Source organism: Maylandia zebra, linkage group LG15 (assembly GCF_041146795.1).
Source record: "Maylandia zebra isolate NMK-2024a linkage group LG15, Mzebra_GT3a, whole genome shotgun sequence".
NCBI classification, from domain to species: domain Eukaryota; kingdom Metazoa; phylum Chordata; class Actinopteri; order Cichliformes; family Cichlidae; genus Maylandia; species Maylandia zebra.
The window spans coordinates 16,659,661-16,677,104 of NC_135181.1; the positions used below are offsets into that span (position 1 = coordinate 16,659,661).

The 17,444-nt window shown below is 44.6% G+C and overlaps 1 protein-coding gene across 9 annotated transcripts in view; it reads left to right on the forward strand.

The window, feature by feature from the left end:
- lama2 (laminin, alpha 2) overlaps nt 1-17,444 on the forward strand; it is a 251,165-nt gene that overhangs the window by 66,192 nt on the left and 167,529 nt on the right. For all 9 annotated transcript variants that reach the window (XM_076874014.1, XM_076874016.1, XM_004550514.4 and 6 more), the window contains exons 4-5: nt 3,050-3,101; nt 4,574-4,764. In XM_076874014.1, the coding sequence (XP_076730129.1) occupies nt 3,050-3,101; nt 4,574-4,764 (243 nt within the window). The remainder of the gene's footprint in view (nt 1-3,049; nt 3,102-4,573; nt 4,765-17,444) is intronic.

Sequence of the window (17,444 nt, forward strand, 5' to 3'; positions counted from 1 at the left end):
CATCTCAATCGAATTCAGGTCAGGCCTTTGGAGTGGCCGAGTCAAAGTCCTGACCTGAATCTGATTGATGTGCTTGATGGCATGATCTTAAAAGGCCGGTTCAACCTTGAAAACTCTCCAATGTGGTTGAATTAAAACAATTCTGCAAAGATGATTGTGCCAAATTTCCTCCATAGTGCTGAAGAAGACTCATTTACAGTTATTTATAGTCATTTATATAGGTTTGGGACATTTTTTCACACAGTGCCATGTTGGTTTTGTTTTTTCCCCCTTAATAATTAACCGCATCATTTAGAAACTGCATTTGCATTAGCTTTGTCTAATATTTAAATTTGTGTGTTTTGGGGTTGGGTGGGGTGGGGGGGTGTGGGGGGGACTGGTCAGGTCTCCAGTCTGGCATTGGGCTAACACAGAGAGACAGACAACAAGCCACAACATATTCACAGAGATACCCACCCAGACATGGGGAGAACATAGAAACTCAACCCAGAAAGAAAGATCCCTCTAAGGTGGCGGATTTAAACCCAGAACCTTCGTCCTGGGAGGTGGCAGTGCTAAGCACCATGCCACTATTTGGATCAGAGTAGAACATTATGCTGTAAAACTCCTTTCAGCTGCTACATTATTCAGTAAGGGTTGCCACAGTAGAAGAATATGCATATTTGATTTGGTAAAGATTTCAGATGCCCCTCCTGACAGGAATCCTTTCTCCCTGAGAGACTTTTGTCTCTTGTCCCAGTCTTGAATCAAGGACTTTTCTGTGTTAGGTGAATGTGTTAACCACTACCATATGGAACCGCTAACTGACAGAGTAAATATTTGAAGCTAAAATTCAATTAATAATTAATAATAATTATGCTGCAAAGAATAAAAATAAGTTTTGGTTCACAAGATAGACCAGATAGATAAAATAGACATGACGTTAACATTGCTGGACTGTACTTTAAGTGGGGTGACAAATACAATGGTATTGAAAGGCAGTAACTCTGTAGTAATACCACCACATTTTATTTTTGTTCAAAAATTTCAATTTCTTTTTTCTTTCATTTGGTGATGCACTTTTTTATCCATTGAGAATGTTTTGTTTGCTTCATTTTAAGTTGGAAATAACAAGGTCTCATGCAAAACCTGATGAAACTCGCTGACACCCTGCTACTTTGAGCTTATAGTTCTTGCACTATAAAGGAAAAAAATAAAAATAAATGTTTGAGCTGAGAATCTATCCAATTAAACTTTATACTTATATGGGCTCTACATAAATGTATTTATCTGACATTAAATTAAATTTCATGCCTATGAGATTCACATTTATTCAACAGCTCTCTTATATTTTGCAGGATGGTTATTGGTTTGTTTATTTGTTGTTGCTGTGTTGAGCTCCAGAGGCTGCAAAAAATCTCTTGTCTGATCCACATTTGATCAAAACCTAGACTATGACACAATGCAACCCTGGGTGCGCGCGCACACACATAGACACAGAGTCCATTAGTTAGTGGTGTTGATCTATGTTTAGCTGCTGGAGCTGCCTAGCTGTCCCAAAGTTGTCACCATATTACAAGTTACCCCTGAAATCACTCCTTTTCACATACACACACACACATGCACACATACACACCATCCCGTTCTCAGTAAGTAACAGTGACTCTTTGTAGGAGGCTTGAATAACTGCTATAGGGTTACTTAAATGACACAATCTCTCGCTCTCTCTTGCCCTCCCTCTCTTTTGCTCTCTCTCTCTCTCACACACACACACACACACACACACACACACACACACACACACACACACACACACGCTTTTTCCCTATTCTAATTGCTGCAATGTGACACTTCTTCCCACATCTGAGAAGAAAGGCCAATGAGCTTGCATAGAGAAAGGAAGCACAGCCTGGTGAAGATAGTTCAAGCAAGCATTTGACCTAAATCTGAATTTCGCATATACAGTACATTTTTATACCTGTCTATAGTGAGCTGACCTTTTATCTTGCTGAGCGAATCTGGAATTTTTTTTTATTTAAATCATAATAAAATATTTTATTTCTATTTTATAAATACAAAAAGTCGGGCAAAACTGGACAACAACATTCAGTGACTGAAAAATAAAAACCTTTTAGTTTGGTGGGGGTTTTTTTGGTTTATTGTGGTTGTCTAGCTTAAAGTTACCACGAAACCGGCTTACTGTAAGCGCTGGTTTGCATATATATTTTCATATATTTTGAAATTACTATAGCAGCAAATAAGCATTGGCTTTAAGCACATGAGAAACTCATGCTCCCTTTGTGTGAGTTTTAATCTGAGTTTCCCTCTTTACTGTTTTTGGCAATCGGTACAGCTGGCGTGTTCGTGCATGTAAGCCTCTCCCTAACACCTGCAATCTACTGCACTGCACTGTAAAAGCAACAAGGGCAAAGTGCAGTCCTGAGCATTCAGTTACCCAATTTATGTGCGCTTTATTTTTTAATTTTCACTTGTTAAACTCCGCAGTGAGAGTTTTGCTGCCCTCCTCTGCTCCATGTTTCACCATCGAGCAGAGCAGGGGAGAAATTAAGGAAATGAAGATAATTTGACCCAAAATAAGGAGAACTTGATACACTACTGCAAGTGCTAAAAAAGCTCCCCAGCAAGTGTTAATATGTGTTAACATGTTAACGCCTTCTAAGATATTAATGCAATAAATTAAAGGGAGAGAAGCTGACAGGAAGACTGTGTGATGAGTAGACGTGTGTGTTATTTGACAGTGTGGTCTAATGGATTTCATTTTCTCTATGAATTTTTTTACTTTTTGCTCATCTGTAGGCACAGGCATGCACAACTTTTGTTAATTTTGGGGAAATATTGAATGTCATATATTTGTTACAGTGAAGCAAGAAAAAAGCTGAAAAGAACTGAATTTTCAGTCTGAGATACAGTAACATTTTATTTATTCACATATCCCTGTTAAAGATTTCTAATATTGGACTGCTCTGTATTAAGGCTTAAAACAGTGAAAAAATTGTGTAATTGTTAAAACCAAGGTATGATGTGAATTTTTTCTGTGTGCATCTTTCAGGTTTTTCAAATCGCCTATGTGATAATAAAGGCAGCCAACTCACCTCGCCCAGGTATGCGTTCAATTATAAAAATGTTATTTTATCAGTCTCATACTGCTGGAAGTGTTAATATTTTTGCTTTGATTCATTTTAAGGAGAGGACTGTGACTAATGCGCAGGGTTCGTCTTAGGAGCATTAATCATCAAGCTAATGATCATCCCACAGAGAAGCCTTCATATAATGGAAGACTCCATTCAATCAAATGGATCTTTAGCTCAGCGATTAACAATACTGATGTGAAACAACAAACTAGCACGTTAAAGTAAAATGGCGGTGGAAGGTTTAAATATGTTGAAAAGTAATCTAGAAAAAGACAAAACAGTTGAATTCCTATGGAATTACTATGTTCTTGGCAAACAGTGCTATCCATTATGGCCACATCTCCATTTGATTTCGTCAAAGGACATTGTTCCACAAGTCTTGTGGTTTGTTCAGATGCAACTTTGCAAACCTAAGCCATGTTACAATGTTCTTGTAGCATTGTACTTCCAGACAAGTGCTACTTATTGAGTCTTTCTCTAAATCAGGGGTGGGAACTGCAGGCCTCAAGGGCCAGAGTCCTGCAGGTTTAAGATATCACCCTGGGTCAGCTCACCTGAATCAAATGATTAGTTCATTACCAGGCCTCTGGAGAACTTGATGACATGCTGAGGAGGTAATTTAGCCATTTAAATCAGCTGTGTTGGATCAAGGACACATCTAAAACCTGCAGGACACCCCTGCTCTGTACTGTCATGATCTTTACCATTAAACATGTTAACTGAGGCCTGTAGAGTCTTTGTCAGATCTTGGTTTTTCTTTATAGTTTTTAAGAGGACTGCACGATCTGACCTTGGTGGGAATTTACAGAGTTGTCTGGTCTGTGGCATCGTGTTAACACAGACCCAAATCCATCCAGATCCAGACCATCTGCTTAATAGAAGTGGTCACGCTTGCTGATTATCAGTTAATCAAATATATTTCATTAGCAGCACCTGTCTGTTACTTACCCTAATTAATTCCTATGGAAATAGTAAAGGTGAACCTAATTTTTGACAGTATTGCAGAAAGCAATGTGAAAAACCTGCTTTTTCACATGACTCTATATAATGGAGGGATGTGGTGCTTACATGATAAAATAAGCAATTATAATGGGCAAAAATAAAGTTGATGTTCTAGCTAGTTCACACAGAAACACAATAAACAAAAAATAATAAAGATGATGGAAATTATGAGTGCATGTTTGTTTGATTTTTCTGTTGTCTTCACAGTTGTTGTTTTTTTTCGTTCAGCAGGACTCACTTTAATTTGCATTTAATCAATCCAGAATACCACAGTTAAATATGAAACTGAATGTTTTGTCAATTTTCTATGTATATTAAGCAGCGTGACCTTAACAGAGACTTGCGTGCCACTCATTATTTTTATTGATCTTCCCTGGTCTCCTCATCGCACACTGAAAGCATTTCATTGTTTTCTTTACCATCGTTTTTTTTGTCCGCAGGCAATTGGATCTTAGAGCGTTCAATAGATGGCGTGACCTTTGAACCCTGGCAGTACTATGCTATCACAGACACAGAGTGCCTGACAAGGTTCAACATAAATCCTCGGACAGGACCTCCATCCTACACCAGAGATGATGAAGTCATCTGCACATCCTTTTACTCAAAGATTCACCCACTGGAGAATGGAGAGGTAACACATGAAGATGTCACAAACTAGGGCTGCTGCAATGTCAGATTTTGACTATACAATTATTCTGGCTGAAAGAATTCATGCTGATCATTTTAACTGTATATCTAAAGGCTTTTGGTTGCATAAGGGTAAGCTGTCCTTCTTAAGCAAAAGAGAAAAGACATTTGCAAACATTTCCAATATACCAGCTCATATAATGGGAAGCCTTGACCTGGATATCTGCTCACTCAAAATACAGCTGTTGGGGGTAGGAGGTTGGATTGACTCAAGATTATTTGTCTTTCTTTGGTCCCAGTTGGGGAAGAAGGGTTAAGGTGGGTTAGTTTAAATCTACTTAAACCATGCTGGAATTTCTGGATTTAATGCATTGCTTGTATAGGCAAAGAAGAAAAAATCCAGAGTGGTCAGAGATGATAAAGAAGGAGGCAGAACCAAAGTTGACTGTACAACTGTGAGACACAAATGCGGATGTGGCAAAGAGACTGATCTGGTGGACTGGTGTAGGCAGGTGATGGCCAGGCGACAAGAGGGATGTGGGAATTGTTATAAAATACTTTAATCAATGACATGAAAAAGAAAGTTCTGAGTTATTAAAAAAGAAAAAAAAAACACCACAAGACACACAAATACACACATGTGCACCCCAGTGTTTACTGTTGTGTTCCTTTGATCTGCTGTGTGTGATCACATCCAGTAACAACAGGCAGGCAGGCCTGACATTAATGAAGAGAAAGAGGATTTCAGAGCACACAAACATACTAACAAATACACAAACACGCATTGAAAATAAATTAATCACACGTTAACATCCCCCCACACAGGGCTGTAATTGTAGATGCCCTTCTGATTATCTGCATGCGTTTCCATGTGTGCTAATGTGCGTGCATGAATATGTGTGCTCGGTGTGTCTTTTTGTGTGTTTGCACTGTATGTGCTTGTGTCCTGCGGGGGAGCGCTAGAGGGGGTGCGAGCTGGGAGATGTCAAGAGCTGCAAGTAACGACGGAGGTGTCTGAATTGTGTGTGTGTGTGTGTGTGTGTGTGTGTGTGTGTGTGTGTGTGTGTGTGTGTGTGTGTGTGGTTGACAGCTCCCTTGCCGTCTGATCACAGTGAAACCATAATGAGTCGTAGGCGATGTGTCACAGCATCGCACACACACGTTCACAATGTCACCCCACCACTCATCACACACACGCCAGCACACACACATAGAGAACCGGCTCCTTCGTTACTTCCAAGTGTGCAGCTTACACCCATCAAGTGTTTCCCCTTGACATACATGCACATACACACCGTCAGCTCACTGAAAGAGTTTTTCTTTTTTTTTCTTTTTTTTTTTTTACAGATGCCAAATGTTGCTTTTGGCCACATTAGTGAGACAGACAGATGGACAGTCAGACAGTCAGACAGGCAGACAGAACCTAACACTTCTTATTATGTGCCTGCTTGGTGATTATTGTTTATGCACAATATAAACTGATGCTTCTACTACTTTCACTCTGATTTAATGTTAGACCAGTGCTGGAAAAATACAAGATTCTTTGAATGCCATCAGTAATTGTGCTTGTCCTTCCTTTTTCTATTATTATGATCCAAGTTGTAAGATTCTGTAGAGAGGTATAATCTTTGCCTTGTGGGCATCCTGTCATTAGCAATTTTACATCAGGAAATCTTTTTTTGTTGAGAATTACTACGTTTCAGAAAGGATTTTTGGTCATCTAACATTTCAGCTCATACATTTAATGCAATTCAATGTTATTCATATATTGCCAAAAAGGTAAAGACCCTAAAATAATAGAGAGAAAACCCCAGAAATCAAACAACCCACTTTGAGCAAGAACTTGGTGACAACGGGAAGGAAAAACTCCCTTTTAACAGTAAGAAACCTCTGCCGTGACTGGTTGTGGTTAGTGGGAGGAAGACATGATGCAGAAGAGAGCCAGAAATTAATAATAACTAATGATTAAATGCAGAGTGGTGTACAAACACAGTGAAAATGAGGCATACTGAAGAAATACACAGTGCATCATAGGAAGCCCCTAGCCCCTATCTATACATATAGATGTAGGTTGATGTAGGCTATTTTCCCAGGCGTGGGACTAATAAAGGTTATCTTATCTTATCTTATCTTATCTTATCTTATACACCCAGCCTAAACTATATACTTTATCACAAAGGAAATTTTTAATCCTAATCTTAAAAATAGAGATAGTGTCTGTCTCCTGAATCCAAACTGGAAGCTGGTTTCACAGAAGAGGGGCCTGAAAACTGAAGGCTCTGCCTCCCATTCTACGTTTAAATACTCTAGAAACCACAAGTAAGCCTGTGGTCTTAGAGTAAAGTGCTCTATTGGGGTGATAAGGTAGGGGAGACCGGGGATAGTTGTAACATTTTTGACATTTCTGTCTGTAAATTGGAGCTCTTTTAAGGTAGTGGATTCAAAATGTAATGCAAAGTATTTACATGTCTCGGCTATTAAATAGTGCAGCTATTTTCTCTGCAGCACAATTACCCATTGCATGGTATGGTCTCAAACACGAAGAGTGAAATGTTACAATTAACCCCATAGTCTGGGTTAGTTGTAACATATCCTGGGGTGAAATGTAACACAATGAAATAAGGGTACTAACAAAATATTAACATGTAATCTTTGTTTATTCAACACATGAATGCACTTAGAGCCATTTAGTGTGTGTGTGACGAAGGGCCAGCTCTGTTCTAGGATGCCCTCTGGACCCAGTGGAGGTGGTGAGTGACAGGAGAATGGCGGCTAAGCTGTCATCCCTGTTGGACAACATCTCCCACCCCATGCAGCAGACTGTGACAGCACTGAGCAGCTCCTTCAGTGGGAGACTGCGGCACCCACGGTGTGGGACGGAGAGATTTCGCAGGTCTTTCCTCCCCACTGCTGTCAGACTCCACAACAAAGACTTTAACTGAACAAACACACACATCCACACATGTGCAATAACACTAAGTGCAATAATCCTTTCTGGCATCGTTGTATTTTTACTCAGTTGTATATAGCATTCGTATTCTATTTTTATCTTATTGTATATTTTTATTCTATTTTATTCTACTGTATATAGTATATTATTTTATTCTATTCTGTACAGCTGTGTACTGTATTTATTCTTATTGTATTCTAATTTTTGCGTCATAACTTTTGCACTGTCCACTTCCTGCTGTGACAAAACAAATTTCCCACGTGTGGGACTAATAAAGGTTATCTTATCTTATCTTATCTTATCTCTCCCCGGCCGGGCGGAAGTGCACGCAGACGGCGCCGAGATCGTAAACAAAGGCGAGGTAGGCGCGGAGGGCTACGGGCTAAGCTAAAGCTAACACCACACCGGCTGCCTTTACCCAGTATTTTTCTCGCCAATGTCCGTTCTCTGGCAAACAAAATGGATGAGATACGGCTCTCCATCACTAACAACAGACGGATTATGGACTCAAATGTCATGTTTTTCACCGAAACATGGCTGAACAACAGCTGCCCGGACAATGCTATCGAGTTAGCAGGACGCCACACACACCGAGCCGACAGGCTAGCAGATGACTCCGGCAAGACCAGAGGTGGAGGTTTGTGCATTTATATTAACAATGCTTGTTGCATGAACTCCACTACTACTGAGAGTCACTGCTCACCTAATGAGGAGTTTTTAATGGTCAAATGCAGACCTTATTATCTCCCCAGAGAACTCACTTCGATCATACTCACTGCCGTGTATATACCCCCCGACGCTAATGCTAGGTTGGCCATGAAAGAACTTTCTGCAGCCATTAACAAACACCAGAATAAACACCCCGAGGCTGCTTTTATTGTTGCTGGCGACTTCAACCACACCAACTTAAAGACAGTCCTCCCCAGATTCCACCAACATGTCTCCTGCCACACCAGAGGAGACAAGACTTTAGACCATGTGTATTCCAACCTGGCTGGAGCCTACAAAGCCACACCCCTCCCCCACATTGGACAATCGGACCATCTCTCCCTGTTCCTCACACCTCGGTATTCACCACTCATCCAACGTGTGAAACCTGCTGTGAGGACAATTAAAGTGTGGCCAGAGGGGACAGACGCAGTGCTCCAGGACAGATTTAAAAACACAGACTGGAATATGTTCACCCACACAGACCTGGACCAGTACGCCTCATCTGTACTGGATTACATCTCCAAAACCACAGACAGTGTCACCACCCAGAAACGGATCACCATGTACCCCAACCAGAAGCCTTGGATGAACCGGGATGTTCGTCTCCTCCTGAAGGCCCGCAACACTGCCTTTAGGTCAGGAGATGCACACGCCTACAGTACAGCCAGGGCTAATCTAAAGAAGGGCATCAAAAAAGCCAAACACCATTACAAAAAGAAGGTAGAAGAACACTTCTCCAACTCCAACCCCCGACGCATGTGGCAAGGACTCCAGACCATCACAGACTACAGGACCACCAAACCCTCCCCCGCATCCTCTGATGTCTCCTTCCTCAACGAGCTCAACAACTTTTATGCTCGTTTTGAGCGAGGGAACCCCACAACCAAAGCAGACATGACGCCAGACCACCAACCTCTGACTCTCTCCCCCACCGATGTAGGAGCGGTGCTGAGCAGGATCAATGTCCACAAGGCTGCAGGCCCTGATGGCATCCCCAGGCGTGTTCTCAGAGCGTGTTCTGGGGAGCTTGCAGGAGTGCTCACAGACATATTCAATCTGTCCTTGGCCCACGCTGTGGTACCGGCCTGCTTCAAATCCACCTCCATCGTCCCGATACCCAAAAACTCCAACCCATCTTGCCTCAATGATTACCGCCCAGTAGCACTCACCCCCATCATCACTAAGTGCTTAGAGCGACTGGTCCTAGCACACTTCAAATCCTGTCTCCCCCCCACCCTGGACCCCCACCAATTCGCATACCGCCAGAACAGGAGCACAGAGGATGCAGTCTCCATCGCAATGCACTCTGTCCTCTCACACCTGGACAACAACAACACCTACGCCAGAATGCTGTTTATAGACTTCAGTTCAGCATTCAATACAATCCACCCCTCACAACTCATCAGGAAACTGACAGATCTGGGCATCAGTTCCCTCATCTGCAAATGGTTACTGGACTTCCTGACCAACCGCCCCCAACATGTCCGGCTGGATAACCACTGCTCATCTACCATCACAATGAACACCGGTGTACCACAAGGCTGTGTGATGAGCCCTTTCCTCTACTCCCTCTTCACCCACGACTGCAGACCTGCTGACGGTTCCAACACCATCATTAAGTTTGCAGATGACACCACGGTGATTGGCCTCATCAGTGACAACGATGAGGCCGCCTACAGGGAGGAGGTGGATCGTCTGGCTGAGTGGTGCGACAGAAACAACCTGCTGCTTAACACCGAGAAGACCAAGGAGCTCATCGTGGACTACAGGAGGAATGCTGACCCACATCCACCCATCCACATTAAGGGGACGGCTGTGGAGCGTGTGAGCATCTCCGAGGATCTCACCTGGACGACCAACTGCTCCAAGCTGGTCAAGAAGGCTCACCAGCGCCTCTTCTTCTTGAGGACTCTGAGGAAGAACCACCTGTCCTCAGACATCCTGGTGAACTTCTATCGCTGCACCATCGAGAGCATCCTGACCAACTGTATAACAGTCTGGTACGGGAACTGCTCTGCCTCGGACCGGAAGGGGTTGCAGAGGGTCGTGAAAACTGCCCAGCGCATCGCCGAAGCAACACTTCCTGCCATAAAAGACATCTACAGGAAGCAGTGTCTGAAAAGGGCTGGGAAAATCATCAAAGACCCCAGTCCCCCATCGCATGGACTCTTCACCCTCCTGCCCTCTGGGAGGCGCTACAGGAGCCTCCGGACTAAGACCACCAGGTACCGGAACAGCTTCTTCCCCACAGCTGTCAGACTCCTGAACTCTGCCTCCTGACATCTGACCCACGTTAAACTCATGGACTGAACATACACACACCCACAATGGACAACTGTACCCTCAAACACACAATAATAACATGGACTGAACCACCACTCACAACCACTAGCACTTTATATAGCCTCTGTAGAAACTATCTACACCCTCACTTATCTTAACTGCACTACTGTATAGCTCTGTGTAAATAATCATTCTGTACATTCGATAATCTTTAATCCTACAACTGTTTACAACTTGCATAGTTCCCATTCTGTATAGCTGTATATCTCAGATTCTGTAAAGTTATTTATTTCATATTCTGTATAGTTTTTCATATTTATATCCTGTTCATAGCCTGTACATAGCTTGTACTCACTACAGCCTGTACATACTTATAGTTATAGAATATTCACAACATACTTCATACCGTGTACATTATAACATACCATAATAGACCCATTTCTGTAATATACTCACATATCTATATTATTGCTAATATATATTTTAATATATCTATATCACTAAAGCACTTCTGGATGGATGCAAACTGCATTTCGTTGCCCTGTACCTGTGCATGTGCAATGACAATAAAGTTGAATTCTAATTCTAATTCTAATAATGTATGTGTGGGAACACAAACAGTGGAGGAATTGTGTTGCCAATGGCATTAACCGCATATACAAAAGCGACCAGTGAACCTCTCTCTGCTGATGTCGTTGCCCCAACTTGTTTAATATAAGTTAAAGTAATAGTGTGGTAAGTTGTAACATCTGCATTATTGTTACAACTAACCCAGACTGTTGCTGTTACAACTGACCCAGACTCCTATAGCCATGAACTAGCTAACATTACAGCCAACGGCTAAAACATTAGCACTATAGACCTACCCAGAATATATCCCCATAGACATACAAATAACATAATTTAAGTTTGATGAGTTTAACTGCAAAGCAGATAATGCTATTAGAAATTGAAATAAAGTAGAAAAACTTACTTTTTGGCATACAAATTACTTTTTTCATGTTAAATTGTCTGTGTTTGACAAAATGCGCTGATTTTTCACATGTGATAGCAGAACTGAGTTGGGCATGTACAGGATGAGTCACATCATTTGAAACTTAGCCCTGATTGGAGAAATTGGAAGTGTTACAACTGACCCACGTTACAACTATCCCCGGTCTCCCCTACTATGAGGTCTTTAAGCTAAGATGGGGGCTGATCATTTAAGACCTTGTATATGAGGAGAAAGATTTTAAATTTGATTCTGGATTTAACAGGGAGCCAATGAAGAGAAGCCAATATAGTCCCTGTCAGTACAATTGCTGCAGCATGTTGGATCAACTGAAGGCTTTCAAAGAGTTTTTAGGACATCCTGATAATAATCAACTGCAATAGTCCAGCCTAAAAGTAATAAATTCATGAACTAGTTTTTCATATCTATATAATCAGCATCTCAAATGGCTACAACTTCATGCATTTGGACCTGTAGATATAGAAAAAACAACCTGCTGAAGTTGAAACTGAGCAGAATGGGGAAGAAACGTACTCTTAAGTGACTTTGAACATGGCTTTATTCCTGGTGCCAGACAGGCTGGTCTCAGTATTTCAGAAACTGCTGATCGACTGAGATTTTTCCACACAACCATCTGTAGGTTTTACAGAGAATGGTCCAAAAAAAAGAAAACATAGAGTGAGGTTTATGGGTGAAAATGTCTTGATACCAGAGGTCAGAGCAGAATGGCTAGACTGTTTTTTTAATAAATGGGCAACAGTTAATCAGATATCTACATGTTAAAAGCAAGGCATACAGAATAACACAACTGGGCGCACAACAGGTCCACGCCTGCCGCCTCTGTCAGCAAAGAACAGGAAACTGAGACTACAGATTACACTGGCTCACCAAAAATGGACAATAGGAGATTGGAAAAATGTTTAAACACCACAACCTACCAGGGCACCATTTATATTGATGTTCATCTCTTTATAACAACAGTGTAGGGCTCTTTTGATGGCTGTTTTCAACAGGATAATGTGCAATGCCATCAAGTTCAAATCATCTCAAGCTGGTTTCTTGAGCATTTGCTGAACTTAAATGCCTTCCACAGTCGCCAGATATCAATCCAACAGGGCACCTTTGGGATGTGATGGAACAGGAGATCGTCATCATGGATATGCAGCTCACAAATGTGCATCAGCTATGTGATCCTATCTTGTCAGTATGGAAAAAACATTTTTGAAAAACCTCTTACACATCATCATTCTGTGCGGTGAACAGTGTTGGGTAAGTTACTTTAAAATAGTAACTTAGTTACATTACTAGTTACTTCGCTCAAAAGTAACTCAGTTACTTCAAGTTACTCGTTACTTTCAAAGTAACTAGTTACTAGGGAAAGTAACTTTGGTTTTACTCAGAATTCTCTTGTTAATGTGTTGCTTCCATAACTTTGCCAGTCTTCTAGCTTGCTTACTTGCCACAAGTGCACTGTGCCACCTACCAATAGAAAGGAAAAGATAATGTGTGTCACGGCTGCCGAGGCGAGCCGTGTGGATTTAGAAGGAGGACCCAAGATGCAGGCAGTGGATGAGATACCGGTGGTTTTATTTACAGAGGTGTAGTGGCAAACAAACAGTGGGGCATAACAAACAACTAAAGACACCTAAACTGGGAGAACTAAAAATAACAGACCTGGGAGCATATGACAACGGATGATGAATAGCAGAGAGACGCAGACGAGGAACAGGACACCGTGGAACACAGGGTAACAGACTGACACGGAGGAACACAGACGAACCGGCAACAGGCAGGAGAACACACAGGGCTTAAATACACACACCAGTAATCAGGGGATGAGAGACAAGAGGGCAACACAGCTGGGAGGAATCTGGGCTGACGGGACAGGGGAAACGTAAACTGATCACACTCACATATGACACGGACCTTCACAATAAAACAGGAAACTCAGATACATGGAACCAGACAAGACATTGAACTAAACAGACAGATTCACAAACAGATGGGGAGACACCATAGACAGACAGATACAGACGCAGACTCAGAGGCAGATCGAAAATAACACAGAACTTAAACAATCATCATCTAGAAAATGATAACAAACTAAAAGCGCTGGGTCACCGACCCAGGACCATGACAGTACCCCCCCCTCAAGGGCTGGCACCAGACAGGCCAGCAGAAACGAAAAAATGGACCAAAACAAAACAGAAAACAACCCGACCAGGGCGGGCGGAGGGGGCCCAGGACGGAGGGACAGAGTCCAAAAAGGCCCAGATGGTCAAGTTCAGGAAGCCGACCATGCGAATGGCAACGGGGCAGGTCCGGATGCCGGCCACGCAGTAGGCAGTGGCGTGGAAACAGTTCTGGGGGCCGACCGTGCGGACGGCAACGGCGGCGTGGAAACAGTTCTGGGGGCCGACCGTGCGGACGGCAACGGCGGCGTGGAAACAGTTCTGGGGGCCGACCGTGCGGACGGCAACGGCGGCGTGGAAACAGTTCTGGGGGCCGACCGTGCGGACGGCAACGGCGGCGTGGAAACAAGTCCGGAGGCCGGCCACGCGGAAGGCAGTGGCAGTGTTCAGGAGGGCGTCCACGGTGGCGGAGATGCCCAACAAGCGGCCTGGCAGATGACCGAAGATGTGGAGGTGGTAGTAGTGGACCTGAAGGCTGCGTGGCCCCTGCAGCCCCAGGCGAGGCTGATGAGGATGATGAGGATGCCGAGGCCGGTGCAGACGAGGCTGAAGCTGATGAGGATGCGGAGGCCGGACCAGGCGAGGCTGAAGCTGATGAGGATGCGGAGGCCGGACCAGGCGAGGCTGAAGCTGATGAGGATGCTGAAGCTGGACCAGGCGAGGCTGAAGCTGATGAGGACGCTGAAGCTGGACCAGGCAAAGCAGCTGATGAGGACGCTGAAGCTGGACCAGGCAAAGCAGCTGATGAGGATGCTGGATCCGGACCAGGCGACGGCGTGGAGGATGCAGCAGAGGCCGGGCCAGGCAACGGCGTGGAGGATGCAGACGGAGGCACTGCAGCAGGTGGCGGCATGGATGAAACTGCTGCTGCAAGCGTGGATGAGGCTGCTGGTGGAGCAGCTGGTGGCTGGACGGGCTCCTCGGGCCCCCCAGCTGACGAGGAAGGAGGCTGGACGGGCTCCTCGGGCCCCCCAGCTGACGAGGAAGGAGGCTGGACGGGCTCCTCGGGCCCCCCAGCAAAAACAGTCTCAGAACCAGTGGGCACTGGAGCCCCTGGCACACACAGAACAGAACCAGCAGGTGCGGAGACCTCTGGCAGGAACACAACAGAACCAGCAGGCACACGGGCCTCTGGCAGGAACGCAACAGAACCAGCAGGCACACGGGCCTCTGGCAGGGACAGAACAGGACCAGCAGGCACACGGGCCTCTGGCAAACACATAGCGGCCTGCAGCTGCGCAGAGCATTGACCCTGCTCAGGCAGCGACAGCTCTGTGCAGTCCTCAGCTGGCTTCTTAAACTCCAGGGGTCCAGAGTCTAATGGGGGCTGAAACCCAGCCTCTGGGGAGGCCCTGGAGTGCATCTCAGTCTCAGAACTGGCCAGCCTTTGAGGAATGTTGACATTGTTCTTGGGTTTGTCTCTCTGCTTGGAGTACGGAGTTGTTGAACTGTCCGTTATGGGTTGGACTGACATGGCTTGCTGTACAGGAGGAGTAGGTGAAGGTGATGGCTGAACAGGTAGTGGAGCAACTGACACAGGATGCAGGGCTGGTGACTGCTGAACTGAGGATAAAGCTAATGATTCTTCTGCTAACCGGGCTACTGACTGGGCCATGGATTGTAACAGGGTTTGTAATAAGTCTGGCTGTGACTGTAATTGAGCTATGGATTGTGAGGCTGAATGTGGCGGAGGTGGCGACTGGGCTTCTGGCCGGGCGGCTAACTGAGCTTCTGGCCGGGCGGCTAACTGAGCTTCTGGCCGGGCGGCCAACTGAGCTTCTAAACAGTTTTTGTCCTGTGCCGTACAGAACATCACCCCTGAGTAAACGGTCCCACAGTTCAGACCAACAATACTATCCTGTCCACTCACCACAGCTGGCTGCTCGGAAATCCCCAGGTCCGACTGTGGCGAGGAGCGTCGGCAGCGTGAGCGCCGTTTCCCCCTCGAAGGCTGGGTTGACGGGCACAGAACACCCTCCGTCGGACTGGGCAGTGAAGCATGAGCTGCAGGGTGGGTGGTAGCAGCCGGGGGGTGAAGACGGAGTCCATTCAGAATGAAATTCTGTGCGAGCGGGTGAAGTGAGCTGAGCAGCCAGGGGAGACCAGAAACCAAGCGCTGTAGCCGATTAGCCACGGCTTGGCGAAATTCTCTCCCCTCGTGCTCCAGCCACGCGTTGATTAATTTGTCCACGGAGTAAACAATGTCCTCCCGGAGCTCCTTGGGCGGGTTGAATGCTGCTGGGTCCATAGTGGCCGGTTCGTACTGTCACGGCTGCCGAGGCGAGCCGTGTGGATTTAGAAGGAGGACCCAAGATGCAGGCAGTGGATGAGATACCGGTGGTTTTATTTACAGAGGTGTAGTGGCAAACAAACAGTGGGGCATAACAAACAACTAAAGACACCTAAACTGGGAGAACTAAAAATAACAGACCTGGGAGCATATGACAATGGATGATGAATAGCAGAGAGACGCAGACGAGGAACAGGACACCGTGGAACACAGGGTAACAGACTGACACGGAGGAACACAGACGAACCGGCAACAGGCAGGAGAACACACAGGGCTTAAATACACACACCAGTAATCAGGGGATGAGAGACAGGAGGGCAACACAGCTGGGAGGAATCTGGGCTCACATATGACACGGACCTTCACAATAAAACAGGAAACTCAGATACATGGAACCAGACAAGACATTGAACTAAACAGACAGATTCACAAACAGATGGGGAGACACCATAGACAGACAGATACAGACGCAGACTCAGAGGCAGATCGAAAATAACACAGAACTTAAACAATCATCATCTAGAAAATGATAACAAACTAAAAGCGCTGGGTCACCGACCCAGGACCATGACAATGTGCATATTTCCACGAGAGAAATCCCACGCCTGGACCGTCATTGACTGCTGCCATGATTCTAGCCTACGTCACAGCGTCATGTGCGCCTTTTACATCCAACACAAAAACTGCAGTCGTGGTGCTTTCGATTGTACTCAGAACTCGGAAATTCTGCCTTCTGAATAGGAAGATGTAGGCAACACCAGACTGCAGATGAGCTGCATACAGAGCTGGACTGGGACAAAAAATTGGCCCGGGCATTTTGACTGGAGACTGGCCCACCATTATAGCAAAAATCATAAAGCCTTTGAATGAAAATAAACACTGTTGTGACAGTGATGTTCACTGTTTTGATGGTATATATGCATCAATCTATCAATCGTTTGTTGTAAGATTCAGATAATTATTTTTTAAAAGCTAGACATTTTAAATGGGAATAAGAAAGAAAAGTATTTCTTTGTGCCCCCCTTTCCCTGTTAATGCCCTACCTGGCCCCCTGGCAACACTTTGCTAGATCCGCCCCTGCACAGTTACCAGCTGTCAGCTACTTAGAAAAGGATCCTGGTGTTATTTGTCGCTCAGAAACAGTTCATAACTTCAACTCATTCATGTCACCTAAAAGGTAAACCTGTTTCTCCATCACAGCTCTGATGATTCAGTAAGGACATCTCCTGGTTTCATCTTCATGTTTCCCTCTCACCAGATAACCAAA